The sequence below is a fragment of the Microtus ochrogaster genome, linkage group LG2, assembly GCF_000317375.1.
Source record: "Microtus ochrogaster isolate Prairie Vole_2 linkage group LG2, MicOch1.0, whole genome shotgun sequence".
Lineage (NCBI taxonomy): Eukaryota > Metazoa > Chordata > Mammalia > Rodentia > Cricetidae > Microtus > Microtus ochrogaster.
This window is the reverse complement of record NC_022028.1, coordinates 46,107,144-46,122,423: the sequence shown is the minus strand read 5'-3', so window position 1 is coordinate 46,122,423 and position 15,280 is coordinate 46,107,144. Positions and strand designations below refer to the sequence as shown.

The 15,280-nt window shown below is 46.8% G+C and overlaps 2 protein-coding genes across 2 annotated transcripts in view; both read right to left on the bottom strand.

The window, feature by feature from the left end:
* LOC101987057 (sodium/glucose cotransporter 1-like) overlaps positions 1-2,283 on the bottom strand; it is a 34,349-nt gene extending 32,066 nt beyond the window's left edge. The window contains exon 1 of the mRNA XM_005360212.2: positions 2,155-2,283. Coding sequence (XP_005360269.1) covers positions 2,155-2,283 — 129 coding nt within the window. The remainder of the gene's footprint in view (positions 1-2,154) is intronic.
* A 5,918-nt stretch (positions 2,284-8,201) lies between these two features.
* On the bottom strand, positions 8,202-10,345 carry Vpreb3 (V-set pre-B cell surrogate light chain 3). The gene is made up of 2 exons (XM_005360211.3): positions 10,294-10,345; positions 8,202-9,618 (listed from the first exon to the last, which is right to left on the bottom strand). Exons 1-2 carry the CDS (start codon positions 10,343-10,345, stop codon positions 9,308-9,310), a joined length of 363 nt encoding a protein of 120 aa, XP_005360268.1. The 3' UTR covers positions 8,202-9,307.
* Positions 10,346-15,280: the final 4,935 nt, after the last annotated feature.

Genomic DNA, 15,280 nt, shown 5'->3' with positions numbered 1-15,280 from the left:
TCCTGATCTAGCAACTTCAAACTATTTTGGATTTAAGACATATAAGTTAAAATAATAAAAAAGCAAACACGCCAGGCAGTGGTGGCACAGCCTTTAATCCCAGCACTCGGGAGGCAGAGGCAGGCGGATCTCTGAATTTGAGGCCAGCCTGGTCTAAAGAATGAGTTTCAAAACAGACAGGGCTACACAGAGAAACCCTGTCTTGAAACAAACAAACAAACAAATCAAAAAAACAAAAGCCAAGCCAACACAGAAAGCCCCCAAACAGACAGCCACATACAAGCTTACTCACCAACCACCATGCTAGGTTCTGGCCAGCCAGGAAGAAGTCTTTTATTGTACCACGCCTGTGTGACAGAAGAGCCTGAAACAGAAACACTCTGGTGGAGTACCATTCACAGAGAAGAGCTGGATAGAAGATGTTGGTCTTACTATCCCGCAGCTGTTGTGTGGGACTCTCCAAATACATTAGTGGGGAAAGAGTACATACCGCAGACTAATGTACAGTCTGATCCCGTCTTATAAGAGGAACATACAGAGTATACATTATGCATCTGTATGTTTGCCCAAGCGCTGAGAAAATGGAGAAAAGATACCAGGTCCGGTTACCTCAGAAAGATGAGTTGGACGAGGGAAGAAAACTAAGTTATTCAAGTCGCTCTATACATTTTGCTTGTTACACTAAAGGTTAAAGCATTTGGCAATTAACAACAGTATAGGATTGTTTTTAATTTAAAACAAACAAAAGTCTAGTGTTGTGGCGCAGGCCTTTAAGCCTAACACTCAGGAGCAGAGGCAGGTGGATCTCTGAGTTTGAGGCCAACTTGGTCTACATAGTGAGTTTCAGGCCAGCCACAACTACACAGTGAGATCCTGTCTAGGACAAATAACTATAAAGAAGGAAGGGGATCAAATCATGCCGGACATCCATCCATGTTTTAAATCTCCCAGAGCTCCCGGAGCAAAAGGTTTACTGGTTCTCAAATCTTGGCCAGACATGGCCCCCAGGTAAGGTCAAGAATGATTTGGGAGTGCTAAGGGGGTTCCTAATCATAGCACTGGAGGAAGGACCCCAGAATTGAAGTTCAAAGACTAAGAATGCCTGCCTCTGGAAACAGACAGTTCATGGCTTGAAGCCAATGAAGACAGATACTGTTTGAGTGCCATGATGTGCATAAGGGATTCCCCTTCCTGTTTGGAACAGACCCTGTGCTCCCACCCCTTGGCACTGGTGGGGAATTAGTTCCAGGAGCTCCTGTGAACACGAAACTCCGAGGATGCTCAAGTCCATCACATGCCAGACAGCTCTAGGTTTGCATCTGAGCGCCATTATCTTCTGCTTTTTACTCAACCTTTAGGAATCTCAGTTCAAGTCACCGTAGATCTGGCCTTCACATGCATGGAGAATTCATTCCTAGACTCTTTCAGCTCAAATTTCTTTTATAAATGTCATATAATATTTGGATGTAACTTCCAGTACATCCTTTTGTGTGCTTTACATTGCCTCTAGGTTATAAGTTATGCGTTGCAATACTTAATTACCGTAAATAATCTTAGCTATCCAGTACAAATGAAAGACAATCTTAAATACTTTCAGCACGACTGGCTAGATCTGCAGATAGGGAACTCCTGGAGAGTTCAGAGCTACAGCATCGTGTTGGTGCTAGCTGCTGTCATCATTGTGAGTCTCACAAGGACTTTCAAAATACCATTAAGGGCCGGGCGGTGGTGGTGCACGCCTTTAATCCCAGCACTCGGGAGGCAGAGGCAGGCAGATCTCTGTGAGTTCGAGACCAGCCTGGTCTACAAGAGCTAGTTCCAGGACAGGCTCCAAAACCACAGAGAAACCCTGTCTCGAAAAACCAAAAAAAAAAAAAAAAAAAAAAATACCATTAAGGTTTCGGGTTCTAAGTGGCAGGAGCAGGACATTTGAGTTACTTAACTATTATTTTAGGGTGGGGGATGGGTATAGGAATAGAAAGGGATAATGGTCCAGAACGGTTTTGTTGCCTAAGTAGCTGGTGCTTGGTTGTCAGGGTGAGGAAGGGTTAGACAAAAGGTGGGCAAGGCTATCCTCTCTGAAGTGCCAGGAGGCTAGGTGGAGGCCAGGTCTCTGCGGGGAAGTGCCACACCAGCCCAGAGGTCCCGCCATACCCACAGCCCGAAGAACAGAACCAATAAGAGGTACGAAGTCACCACCAGGGTGTCCAAGGTGCTGTGGATACTTAAGCCCACGATGTCCTGATTCCTGGTGACGCTATGATTGTTCTCCAGGGGGTCCATGGCCGCTTTTCTGAGCCAGGTAAACACTTGCAGCCAGAACACTGCAACGGCTCTGGATCCAGCTCCACCTCTAGTTCGCAAGGCATCCTGGGAAGAGCCACGGTACTGGGTACTGTCTTCTTGGTTCCCAGTAGGCTCTGCGGCTTGGTTCTTCCCCAGCACCAGGGACTTCTTCCCTTTCCTTTATTCTCGGTCACACGCAGGCACGCACGCACGGAAGAAGAGAGAGAAGAGAGAAGGGGGGGCCTTTTTGGGTGCCAAGTCAGTCCCAGTCCGTCTCTCCATCAGCCACGAGCGGTCTTCCTCAGCTAAATTCGGGCGCAGGCGGGACGAACACAGGACAACTGAAGCAGAGTCATTAAATGGCGTCTTTAGAAGCTGTACTGGATTCTGGGACAGAGAAATCACTCTGATGGAAACCAAAATCAACAGATGCTTAAATACCCTATGCAAAATGGGCTAATATTTGCATATCCTAGGCACATCTTCCCCATGTTTGAATTCATCTATGACTCATAACAGTAACATCCCTCCTATCTTAATAAACCATGTTTATATTTTCATGATAGTAGATTTTTCATTAATTTTAATTAAAATGTTGTATCAAAATGGTATTTACCTTAATTTCAGAGGTTTTCTTTTCTTTTTCTTTTTTTGGCTCTTCTTTATACTGTGTGTCGAGACAATTCTTAAGCTTACTTTTGCCATCACAGCTCTGGGTGGAGGCGTTGATCACAGAATCTCTTCCATTTTGTGCAAATCAACTTTTTAAAATGATTCATTTCCTCTGTATGGGTATTTTGCCTACATTCACGTCTTGTGTATCACAAGCATGCCCAGTGTCCTCAGAAGATAGGAGATGGTGTCAGATCTACTAGAACTGAAATTATAGATGTTTATGAACCACCCCATGAGTTCTGGGAATTGAACCTAGGTCCTCTGAAGACCAGCCAACTTTCTTAACACTGAGCTATCTCTCCAGCCTTTGTAGATCAACTCTAAATTCTTTTTTAAAGAAAAAAGTCCTTTCTTCTTTCTTTATGTGTGTAGGTAGTGGGATGGAACCCAGGACCTGGTGCACACTAAACACAGACTCTACCACAAACTCTATCCCAAACGGACATGGCCAACTTTATTTTTCTTGGTACATTTCTTTTGATGGGTGAAGGGGGGAAGGACACAGAGTGAATGGGTAGGAAAGGAGGGGAGATCTGGGAGGAGTCAGGGAAGGGAGTGAATAGGAGCGAAACAGATTGTATGAAACTCAAAGAACTAATAAAAGCGGAGAAAAACTTACTTTAGCAAATCTTTATCAATATATTTAAAATGACTATAAGAATGTCTAACACATAGCTGTTGTTGGGTGCCAGACCCCTTTCAATGTATTTTACATATATTAATCCCCTTGGTTCTCATAATCAAACAGTCTAAATCTATGTCAAGATAAGGGGAGGCTTTTAAAAGCCAATCAAAAGACCAGGTGGTGGTGGCATACACCTTTAACCCCAGCACTTGGGAGGCAGAGGCACGCTGTGAGTTCGAGGCCAGCCTGGTCTACAGAGGAAGTGCCAACACAGGCTCCAAAGCAAAGGCAATCGGAATCCTGGGCAGAATTCCATTGTCCCAATTAGTTCAGCACTGCCCAAACCAGTAATATGAAAGTGGGCCTGGGTTGTGGCTCAATTGATAGAAAGCTTGCTTAGCACATGCAAAGCTCTGGCTTCCGTCCCTGGTACCTCCTAAACATGGTCTGTTGACACACATGTGTATAATCCAGCACTCTGGAGGTGGAGGCAGAAGGGTCAGAAATACAAGGTCATCTTGGCTACATAGATAGGTGGAGATTCCAAGACAGAGGTCCTACCTGGGTTCAATTCCCCCAGCACCCACCTGGTGCCTCACATCCTCTCTATAATGAGATCTGGTGTCCTCTTCTGGCATGCAGACATACATACATGGACTGTGTACATAATAAATAAACCTAAAAAAAAGAATCTTTGCCTTAATCATAGGCCTACAAAAATAAAAACCTCTAATCTCTTTTTAAAATTAGTGAATAGCACTAGGGACAATAAACAGATGTAGTCTCAATAAAATCAAATATAAAAAGAAAAGGAAAAAGAAATAACATCCTTAAAATTCTTTTTACAAATCTGTGTTACCCTTATACCAAAATCAAGACCCAACCAAAAAAGAATTTGATAATCGCTCTAATGAACATCGACACAAAAATTCTCAGTAGAATCTTGAAAAATGAATTGAAGATCACATAAAAAGGTTATCTACTATGACCAAGTTGGTTTCGTGCCAGAGATTTGGAGACGGCTCAATATATGTAACGGAATAAATGTGATCTATTGTATAAACAGGCTCAAGGACAGAAAACACATGATACCTCAGCAATGAAAATAAATGCCTCCGACAAAGCCCAACATCACATTGTGATCAAAGCTGTGGAGAATTTGGGGGTATGTGGGATATATCTCAATATCATAAGGATAATATATGAAAAGCCCATAGGCAAAAATCATGTTAAATGGAGGGGAAAATTAAAGCATTTCCACTAAAATCAAGACAAGAGTGTCCATTCCCTGTTCAAGGTAGTGCTTGAAGTCTTAGCTAGAACTAAAGAGACAAAGAAAGAGAAAAGGGAATACAAATCAGAAATAAAAAAAGTGGAAGTATCCTATCTGTAGATGATGTGATTTTTTTATGGTTTATTTAGTTTTATTTTATGTGCATTGGTGTGAAGGTGTCAGATCCCCTGGAACTGGATTTTTAGACAGTTGTGAGCTGCCATGTGGGTGCTGGGATTTGAACCTGGGTCCTCGGGAAGAGCAGTCAGTGCTCTTAACCGCTGAGCCATCTCTCCAGCCCCAGATGATGTGATTTTAAGTGTACATAGGATCCCATTGGAAATCCCACGTTCAGCGAAGTAAAAAACTAACACAAAAATCAGTACTTTACAATATATCAGTAACAAACATCCCAAGAGAGAAATCATCACAATAAGATAAAAATCTTTTGAAATAATCTAGCCAAGAAAATGAAAAAAGACTGTACAATGAAAATGTTAAGAGCCTTTAATCCCAGCACTCAAGAGATAGAGGCAGGCTGATCTCTGTGAGTTTGAGGCCAGTCTGTGCTACACAGCGAGTTCCAGGACAGCCAGGGCTACACAGAGAAGCCATAGGCAAGTCCAGGATTACCCTTGAAAGAAGGCGTGGCAGTTATTTAAGTTTCTAGATTTGCCTTTCCCAATCTCAGTATTTTCCTGTGCACTCGGTCCAATGCAGGTTCTACTCGACCCCCCCCCCAAGGTTAAAGTATTGAAGAAAGGAACTGAAGAAGATATCAGAAGGTGGCAGTGCCTCACTTGCTTGTGGATGGTAGGATTAATATTATGAAAATGACTATCTTACCCAAAGCAATCTATAGATCTAATTGTTGGGGCGGATCTACTTGCAGATGTCCTACAGTTTAGCTATCTAGTAGTCAGCGGGTTAGAGTGCCTGGATTTGTGACCCAGTGTCTGAGAGAGCAATTGTCTGTGTGGTCAGCAGAAGGCTGTGATCTTGGACTCAGTGGTCAATTTAAATGAGCTGGGTGTTCAGTCCACAGTACCCTGCTTCCTTTGTGGTCCCTAAAGTAGTTTTATCTAAAACACTGGTGTGGCTCACTATGGCTCACACTGCCCACTGCCTTATCATCTTCTGTGAGGTTGTGAAAATCCTACAAAAAGTGCAGCCATGTGGCCTTGAGAGGACAGTCTGCATTCATCTGTGTAAGGCTGCCCCTGAAATCAGAACATTTCCTCTCTCTGATGTCACGAGGGGAGTGCAAAGCTGGCTGGCTGGCATGATGGCTTCCTCCCCTTTTGTATCTGAAAAGATAGAGAACCGAACTTCTAGCTTCATTCTTTGTTCTGCATGCTGTGCAGCCTGAGCACCCTGTGCAGCCTACGCAGGTCATGCAGCCCACGCAGGTTAATGCAGCCTGTGCAACCTGAGCAGCCTGTGCATGCAGCCCAAGCAACCTACACAGCTTATGCAATTCTTGAGCATGTAGTTGTCCCAGCAAGTTTTACTAGAGCCACCTCTGAAGCTCTTTCAGGGCCCCCAGCTATCTTAGGGTAGGCTGAGATAAAGCCAAGGTTCTGTGTGAACTCAGAGGGAGCCTGCCTTCCAAAGAAAGGCCCTGACGTATGGGATCAACTTCGAAGACCCCAGAAGTAGACCACGAGCAAATGGAACAGATATCTCCGGGTATGTCCACTGAGAAATGCTGCCGCCACTGCTTCAAATCCAGGCTCTCTTACGGAAATTCTCACCCGGAAACCACCAAGGGCAATATTGCTCTATTGAGATAGAGTCTTACTCTAACCCAGGAGCCAAATCACTCCCTGCTAACATAGAGGGAAACCAGTGGGCTTTCTCCAAGCATTGAGTCTTCTCTAGAAAGGATGGGCACATTTAAAGCGAGAAACACCCTCTGAGATGTGGGGTTTCTGTTCCTCTTCCCTTGTTCTAGGACACAGTCCGAATTTGCTTGGCTTTCCCACCAGGTGGCGCTGTCTACTCATAAATAAGCACAAAAAGCCCAAGCTTGCTTTTTATTTTTAATCAATTTGTTTATTTGGATTTTGAGATAGGGTCTCACAATGTAGCTTTGGTTAGTATGAAATTTGCTATTTAGACCAGGATTTCTCGAACTCACAAAGATCTTCCTGTCTCTGCCTACTTATTAGTGGGACAGCACCACGACACCCTGCCAAAATTGCCTTTTGAGAACCAGTGGCAATCCTCCTGTCTCAGTCTCCCGAGTGTTTAGGGCTCCCCATGCCCCACCAATGCTCTGAGTTGGTTGTTAAACATACCAGTGCACCGGTGATCAGAATGAGCTTACGCTGATTGGGAAAGTGAGGCCGGCAGTCCTACACTTAATGAGGGAATTTGGAGATGAGTAAGGAGAATTGAGATGATCCAAAGGTGCTTTATCTGTCCCCAACAATGTGTTAAGTGTTGCCAGACTGAAAAATCCAAAGATCTGGTACCCCAAAACTTCCCAACTCTCTCGGGAATCCATAGCCCACCAGGTCCTGGGTACAGGACAAAGGCTCGGCGTGGTCAGGGTTTCCTGGATGGAGTGGACACAGCTCTGCCAACTAGGCGGCGACACAGCTCCCCATAGACTTTAAGTCAACTGGGGCTCCCACATCCTGGGCCAGTGGAGCGAAGGTGGGTTCGGTGGACTGGGAGGGGCGAAGGGTGCTGGGTTGGGGTGAAGCTGCCCCAGGGCCTGGAGCCCCCGCCCGCCCTTCCGCCTCTACTTTTCCCACCCTTGTCCTCGTCCCTACCTGTTCCCCCTTCTCCAGACGCCCCCTCCTCTCCGTCTACCCACCCCTCTCGCGCCGGTGAGCACTTCCGGCACCGCTCTAGGCTTCATTCACAGAGCTCTCATCACCTGTGCTCCTGCTGCTGAGCCAGGCTGCTGGTTGGCGGGGTGTCCTTGCGTTCTGGCGGTGGGGAGAGTCGAGTAGAACCCGCATTGGACAGAGTGCACAGGAAAATACTGAGATTGGGAAAGGCAAATCTAGAAACTTAAATAACTGCTGCGCCTTCTTTCAAGGGTAATCCTGGACTTGCCTGTCGCGGCGTCCCCACCCCCACTCCCACGCCCGCGGGTGCAGCCCACATAAGGCTACTTAGCGATGAAGGGGATTAAAGGTTGAAGGACCCAAAGATAGTCAAGATTGTAAGCTCCGGATCCCCAAATGCTGCATCTAGGTGCTCACCTCCAGAAATGAGGCACTTCCTGCTTGTTTGTTTGTTTGTTTGGTTGGTTGGTTGGTTTTTTGAGACAGGGTTTCTCTGTGTAGCCCTGGCTGTCTTGGAACTCACTCTGTAGACCAGGCTGGCCTCTGCCTCCCTAGTGCTGGGATTTAAGGTGTGTGCCATAACCGCACGCTTTTTTTTTTCTGGGGTGGGCACTTCTTAGAGACACCAGGGAAGAAGCTGAGTATGTGTGTGTGTGTGGGGGGGGGTGTTATGTGTGTTTGCTTTTACTATCCTGAGGAGCTGAGCCTAGTGCACTTTTTATGCTAGGCAAATATTCTATCGCTGATCTAGAACCCCCAGTCCAGGAATTTTGTTTTGGTTCGAGAGAAGATCTCACTATGTATCTATCCTTGGCTGTCTGGAACTTCCTATGTAAACCAGGCAGGCTTTAAAATCACAGAAATCCACCGAGAGTTGGGATGAAAGCCATGTGCTACCACAGCTCAGGAATCTTTCTGAAAGTTCCAATCTCACTTAGTTCAGCTTCTGAGAGCACTGTTGGCCCTACCGTTAATTGTGCCACCCCTTGATGCATAACTGCTCAGGTGTGGTTACCCATCTGTGGGAAATCTTCTCCAGGGAAAGCAGTAGAACACACTGTCTCTGAGGAGGACAGAAACCGCATAATCTGCTTTCAATGTCCCCATTCCTGGCCCTGAGGGCCCTTCAGAGAACACCAGACCCTGACCATCAAGGCTCAGTAGAGATTTGTCCAAAGACTTCGGGGGAAGAGGCAGGGGCTGCCCCTCCTCCAAGCCATCAGCATCAATGCCTTGGGGACCAGCCACCCAAGAACAATGAGCGTTGAACCACAATCAGCCAAGTGGAGCTGGGAGGGTGGGGGGCAGTAAAGGTTAGTTCCCTTTTCTCTACCTTCAGTTCATGAGGTCATGGGGAGGTCAGGCATCAGGCTAAGCCCCTGAGGGTAGGGACAGGGCTGGGCCAGGTTCCCTGGGGTCTCAGGTGTTTCCTCTTGACAGCAGTCACCAGAATTCCAGCTCCCATGTCCTCTGATCTGTTACTTGTTATCCCAGGATCGCATGGTCATCATGTTGAATGTTATTAACTCATTGCAAGAGAAAGAAAGCAAGACTTAGAGGAGAGAGAGGTCCAAGGTCAGGGGCAGAAGTGGGGGGACAAACAGGAGCCATTCATCTCATACCCCAGCCCTTAGGGATCAAAGTTAGCTATTTATAGGCAATGGAACAAAAGTAGTCTGCGTCGTCCTCCGGCTGCACGGGGCTGATGGTCAGCACACAGACATTGTGGGCCACGTCCGCAGTAGCAGAGAACCTGTCGGGAATGTCATCAGGCCGATAGTGCTCCTCTTCTGAGTGGTAGTAGAGCAGATGGGGAGCACTGCCCGGGCGCTGCTGATACCAAGACACGCCGAAGTCCCCAATGGTGGCATGCTGAGAGTTGATTGTGCAGCTGAGTTGAACCACTTGGCCTGGGAAGACCAGTACTGCGTCAGGGTAGGTCAAGGTTGGCTGGAAGGCTGAAAGATACAAATCCACTGAGGGCTAGCCTGGGCCCCTTCCTTCCTTACTGTGAATATTTTGTCAGACCCCAAGGAGACTCTCACTCCCAAAATTTTCATAGCGCCAGAGGACTGGCCCTGGATGGGGCAGGGAGGCCTGGTTCCCTGAGGCTTAGTGTGTTCTCTCTACAGCTCTGTTTTCCTCTGTGAATGGGGGCTTTGGAGTAAGTGGCCCCTAAATTAGCATTATCATCATGTCTCCAAGAATCCATGTTCAGCTAAGAGCCTTGTATGCAATCATGGGACTGGAACCTTCTGGGCCCCTCTTCTCTGAGGACCTCTCAATCTACTAGCTAGACACAGGCTAATTGTCCCCAGGAACCTCCCAGGATGCATAACCATCATCTTTAGTTTCAAGCTTCTGACCACATGGCGTAGGGGACTGTCCATGTTAACGTCCCCTGTGAGAAGCAAAGGTGACCAGTTATCGTCTCTTCAAAGGGTCAGTGTAATCAAGGTCCACACAGGAACGTGTCCTGCCCCTGGTCCTAGACAGAGCTCTCTGGAGCCTGGCCTCCACTTCACCTCTCTGCCTTTCCTAGGATCCACCCCACTGGCGCTACTGATCTGCTGCTTTGTGTGGGCTTTCTTGAGCGAGTGCCAACCCCCACCTCCCTCCCGGAGGAGTCTTACCTGCCAAGAAGGCACCAATCAGAAGGAAAGGCAGGCAACCAGGGCAGGCCATGGCCAGAGGCACAAGGCTGTACCAGAGTTGCCCTGATGTGTGTGCTATGCTCGCTCTGGGTGCTTATGGCACAGGGATGGGGAAGCCTCTCGACCACAATAGAGCATGCAAATCAGCCCGCTGATTGAAGAGGGTGTGTTGCACAGTATCAGGCCCTGTCTTCCAGATGTCCCGAAACACAGCCAGGGGGAGATCAGAAGTTCAGAAGCCTTCAGGTCCAGGGCCAAGAAGTTGAAATTCCCCAGAGAGTATCCCCATACTCCTTTCTAGTCATTAACAGTGTCTACCCCCTAGAAAAGGGGTTCTCAACCTGTGGACCTGTGGGTCCTGATCCCTTTGTGGTAGGAGGCCCTTCCACAGAGGTCACCTAAGACTATCGGAAAACACAGATTTTTTTTTAAATTTTTTATTTATTTATTTATTATGTATACAATATTCTGTCTGTGTGTATGTCTGCAGGCCAGAAGAGGGCACCAGACCTCATTACAGATGGTTGTGAGCCACCATGTGGTTGCCGGGAATTGAACTCAGGACCTTTGGAAGAGCAGACAATGCTCTTAACCACTGAGCCATCTCTCCAGCCCCGAAAACACAGATATTTACATTAGGATTCATAACAGTAGCAAAATTACACCAATGGAGTATCAATGAAAATAATTTATGGAGCCGGGCGATGGTGGCGCACGCCTTTAGTCCCAGCACTTGGGAGGCAGAGGCAGGCGGATCTCTGTGAGTTCGAGACCAGCCTGGTCTACAGAGCTAGTTCCAGGACAGGCTCCAAAGCCACAGAGAAACCCTGTCTCGAAAAACCAAAAAAAAAAAAATAATTTATGGTTGGAGGTCACCACAACATGAGGAATTGTATTAAAGGGTCACAGCATTAGAAAGGTTGAGGACCATTGCTCTAGAATGTCCTCACAAAGGCCCAGGTATCCCTGGCTTGACAATGTTGAGGGTAAAGGCCTCGTGGGACATTTTTTAGAGCAAGAAGACTATTCCCTTAAAGGGTCTAGAGGGACCACAGATTCTTCTCTCTTGCTACCTGGCCTGCCCTGACTTCACTCCACCCCTTGATACTGCCATGAGGCCCTGCCTTGCCATGACAGGCCCAGAAGCAACGGTGCTGTGGACTGAAACTCCAAACCTATGAGCTAAAGCTAACCTTTCCTCTATGAGTTAATTATCTCAGGGATACTGACTAATAGAACCTCCAAAGGAACAGTCATTCTGGGTTTTAGCACATTAGGTTACTTTTGTGGGCTGTAGAAATTCTACTCTAAGTAGAATATATACATATGTGTATATATATACACATATATGCATCTATGTATTCTTATATATAAATACACACATATACAGATATATATAGGTACACATATGTGTGTATGCATGTTTGCTTCTTTTGGCCAACATTAAGAGTCAACCATGTGGGCAGGGCACAGTGGTGCACGCCTTGAACCAGGCCAGCTGCCTAACTCTGAGACAGGGGAAGGAGATCAAGACAACAGCACAGGCAAAGGCAACTCTCACAGCTCTCGGAGCTTAGGGCTCCTGTCCTACAGGTGCCTTCCTTCCAGATTCTGTGTCTTGGTGCCACCGTCTCCAAGCTTCAGGCATCTAAGTTGGGCTCTGTAGGATGTAAGTGAGCTCTGGAAATACTACTCGCCTCTAGGGTACCGCTCTGAGGACCGGGATGGTTTCTAAAGTGCTACGAACGACATTTATGATGGGCACGGTGGCACCACCTCTAGTCCAAGCACCCATCAGGCTGGAGAAGGTAGAACTCTGAAGGAAGAAGTGAAAGAAATAAACTGATGTTGCTATCTTTTTTTTTTTTTTTTTACTAAGGAACTTACCAATAAGCTTGCCTCAAAAATATTAAGATACACCAAGGTAAAATTTAGCAAAAGGAGCATGCCACTGCCAGGCAGTTTAGAGACGACGCCACCAATCAAACCCCATGCCTCTATCAGAAAGAGCATTCTTCTGCCGGCCAGACAGGAGGATCCTGGTTAACAGCTGCCCAGGAAATGCAGCTGTGCTCTGTCTTGTGCTAGCTCTGGCAAGAACTGTACATTGGAACTCTCCCCATTTGTCCAAATAACCAAACCTTAGGATTTCTGTCTCTGTAAAAGATGTTTAATTGTTCAAAGTGTAACTCGTGGTCATGAAACTAGAGAAACAGAAAGGGATCTCTGCTCAAGGCTGGTTCCCTTCTGTACATTAGCCAGAACCAAGCAGAAAAGGATCTCTGCTCAAGGCTGGTTCCCCTCTGTACATTAGCCGGAACAAGCCATGCATGATTATTAAAAGGTTTCTGTCATGATTTCGCACTGGGAAGGCATATTAACTCTGTGACATCATGAATCAAGACCATCTGGGCAACATACAGCACCCTGTCTCGAACAGCCGTCCCGACCAAAAAGCCCTGTGAAAGCCTCAGTAAAAAAAGCACAAAGTCACAGCAAGCCTGTGTGCTTCGGTGTGCACTGCCCTTTCACAAATGCGAAGAGCAAGGCTAACAAAAGCGAAGGGTTTATCTAGGGGCTAAGCGGGTCCATGGTGAGCTGGACGGAGGACCCAGATTTCTTTCAACTTACCCAGCCTGAGATGTACCGGCCGAAGGCAGCACAGAGAACCTAACTATGGGGGTACCCTTCCGACACTGTGCTTGGAGGGGTCTGGGGGAGGCTCAGAGAGAGACCATAGAAGCAGAGAGACAGGGGAAGCCACGTGGGAGAATGAAAAGCAAGGAATGAGAAACAGAGTTTAAAAAGTCAGTTAGAGGATAATCGCAGAGATGGAAGACAAAACAACACTAAGTGTGAGAATGTGGAACAGACGAGAGACAGGGAGGGGGAGAATGAGACCTGCAGACGCGGCACTGCGCGTGAAAGCCAGCGTTGCTCAGAGAACTGGGGATTACAGCTCAGTGGGGCATTTGTGAGTCCCTGGATACAAAGCAAGCACGTGTGTGGGCGAGGGAGGGGTAGCAGGGACACTAACTGGTAGTGAGGAGTAACAAGCCCGTGCCTCTGGCTGCTGTAGATCTAGGAGGCCCAGAACCAAGAGACAGAAAGCGAGACGACGCAAAACAAGCACTCATTGGAAAAGACATGAGCATGTTCTTACAAAGCTAAAGACATTCACCAGGCGGCCCTGCAGTTCTTCCTGTGGTACTCACTAGAGAAAGGAAAACTGCTCCCACAAGGACCCGCAGACAAAAGTTTACCACAGTCTTATTCATGATCTCCCCAGCTTCCAAAACAACAGCAGGTGAGCAAGTGAGTCAACTCCTGGACACACCAATGACTCAACACTCTTCAGCAAGAAGAGAGAAACAAAATAAATAAATGAATAAGTAAGTAAGTAAGTAAGTAAATAAAAAGAGAGAGAAACAGCTATCTATACCAACAGCCTAGATCATGTTGAGTGAAGACACCACAGACCATAGCTCTGAGCCCACTTACGAGACACCCTGGAAAAGATGCATAGGAAGGGGATGCCAGGGACTAGCGCTGAGTTTCCGAGCCTCAACAACAGACAGAGAGCCTCTAAAGACGAAGAGGACTTGGGGAACTAAGGTAACACAGCGCGAGGGATATAGGAGCCATTCGGAGAGGCTGGAAGCAAGAGGAAGTATTTAAAGGTGAAATGGATTACATAAGGTGTTTTGAAACAGTAATCCTTGGCTACAAGGATCGATAACAAGGGTGGCCCGAGTCCAAGACTAAACACACAGTTGCTGGGTGGACGGCCTTGTAGGAGTCTTTCTGTGTAAGGTTATGGTGGCCTTTGTGCAAAGCTGTGGTTGTGGCGGTATTTTGTGGTTAGTTCTTGTCATTAGACATGCGTGCATAAAATTCCCAACTGTAGTCATCCAGCTCTAGTTATCTGAAGCAGGACGATGGAGGTTAAGGACTAGTTTTTCTTTTCTCTCTCTCTCTCTTTTATTTTGGTTTTTTGTATTTATTTATTTTTTATGTATACAATAGTCTATCTGTGTGTATGTCTGCAGGCCAGAAGAGGGCACCAGACCCCATTACAGATGGTTGTGAGCCACCATGTGGTTGCTGGGAATTGAACTCAGAACCTTTGGAAAGGCAGGCAATGCTCTTAACCACTGAGCCATCTCTCCAGCCCTTCATTTTGGTTTTTTGAAACAGAGTTTCTCTGTGTAGCCCCAGCTGTGCTGGAGCTCACTGTAGCCTCAAACTCAGAGATCCACCTGCCTCTGCCTCCCAGGTGCTGGGATTAAAGGCATGTGCCACCACCGCCTGGCAGTTAAGGGCTATTTTTATTCTCACAATTTCAAAGAATCACCTATGGGGAGGGAGGATGGAAACATTCTGTATCCTGGCTGTGGAAACTGGAGATTTGTTAAAACAGTACCAACAAGATGGCTCAGTAAGGGAAGAAGCTTGTCACCTAACCTGACAACCTGAGTTCAATCCCAGGGACCCCCACGGTGGAAGGAGAGAACCAGCTCCCACAAGTTGCCCCAGACCTCCACACATATGCACTGTGGTACATGCGTGCATACAAAAATGCTTACACAAAATGAATAATTATAAATAGATTTTTCTAACTTGAAAGCATCCCAAAGGGGAAAGTAAATTCTATCTCCATGAATGTGATTAGCAGGAAAGGACAAAAGGAAATGAGAACAGAAAAAAAAATAATTGGAAGGGCCCAGGGTGCTGGTGGTGCACGCCTTTAATCCCAGCACTCAGGAGGCAGAGGAAGGCAGATCTCTCAATTCGAGGCCAACCTGGTCTACAGAGTGAGTTCCAGAACAGCCAGGACTGTTACGTAGAGAAACCCTGTTTCGAAAAAACCAGAAAGGAAGAAAGGGGGGGAGAGAAAGAAGGGGAGAGAGGGAGGGAAGGAAGGAAGGAAGGAAGGAAGGAAGGAAGGAAGGAAGGAAGGAAGGAA

Excerpts from the sequence above, each read along its gene's own strand:
- Vpreb3 (XM_005360211.3), bottom strand. The coding sequence starts at position 10,345 with ATGGCCTGCCCTGGTTGCCTGCCTTTCCTTCTGATTGGTGCCTTCTTG. Across the intron at positions 9,619-10,293 it reads GATTGGTGCCTTCTTGGCAG|CCTTCCAGCCAACCTTGACC; the intron begins GTAAGACTCCTC and ends TGTATCTTTCAG.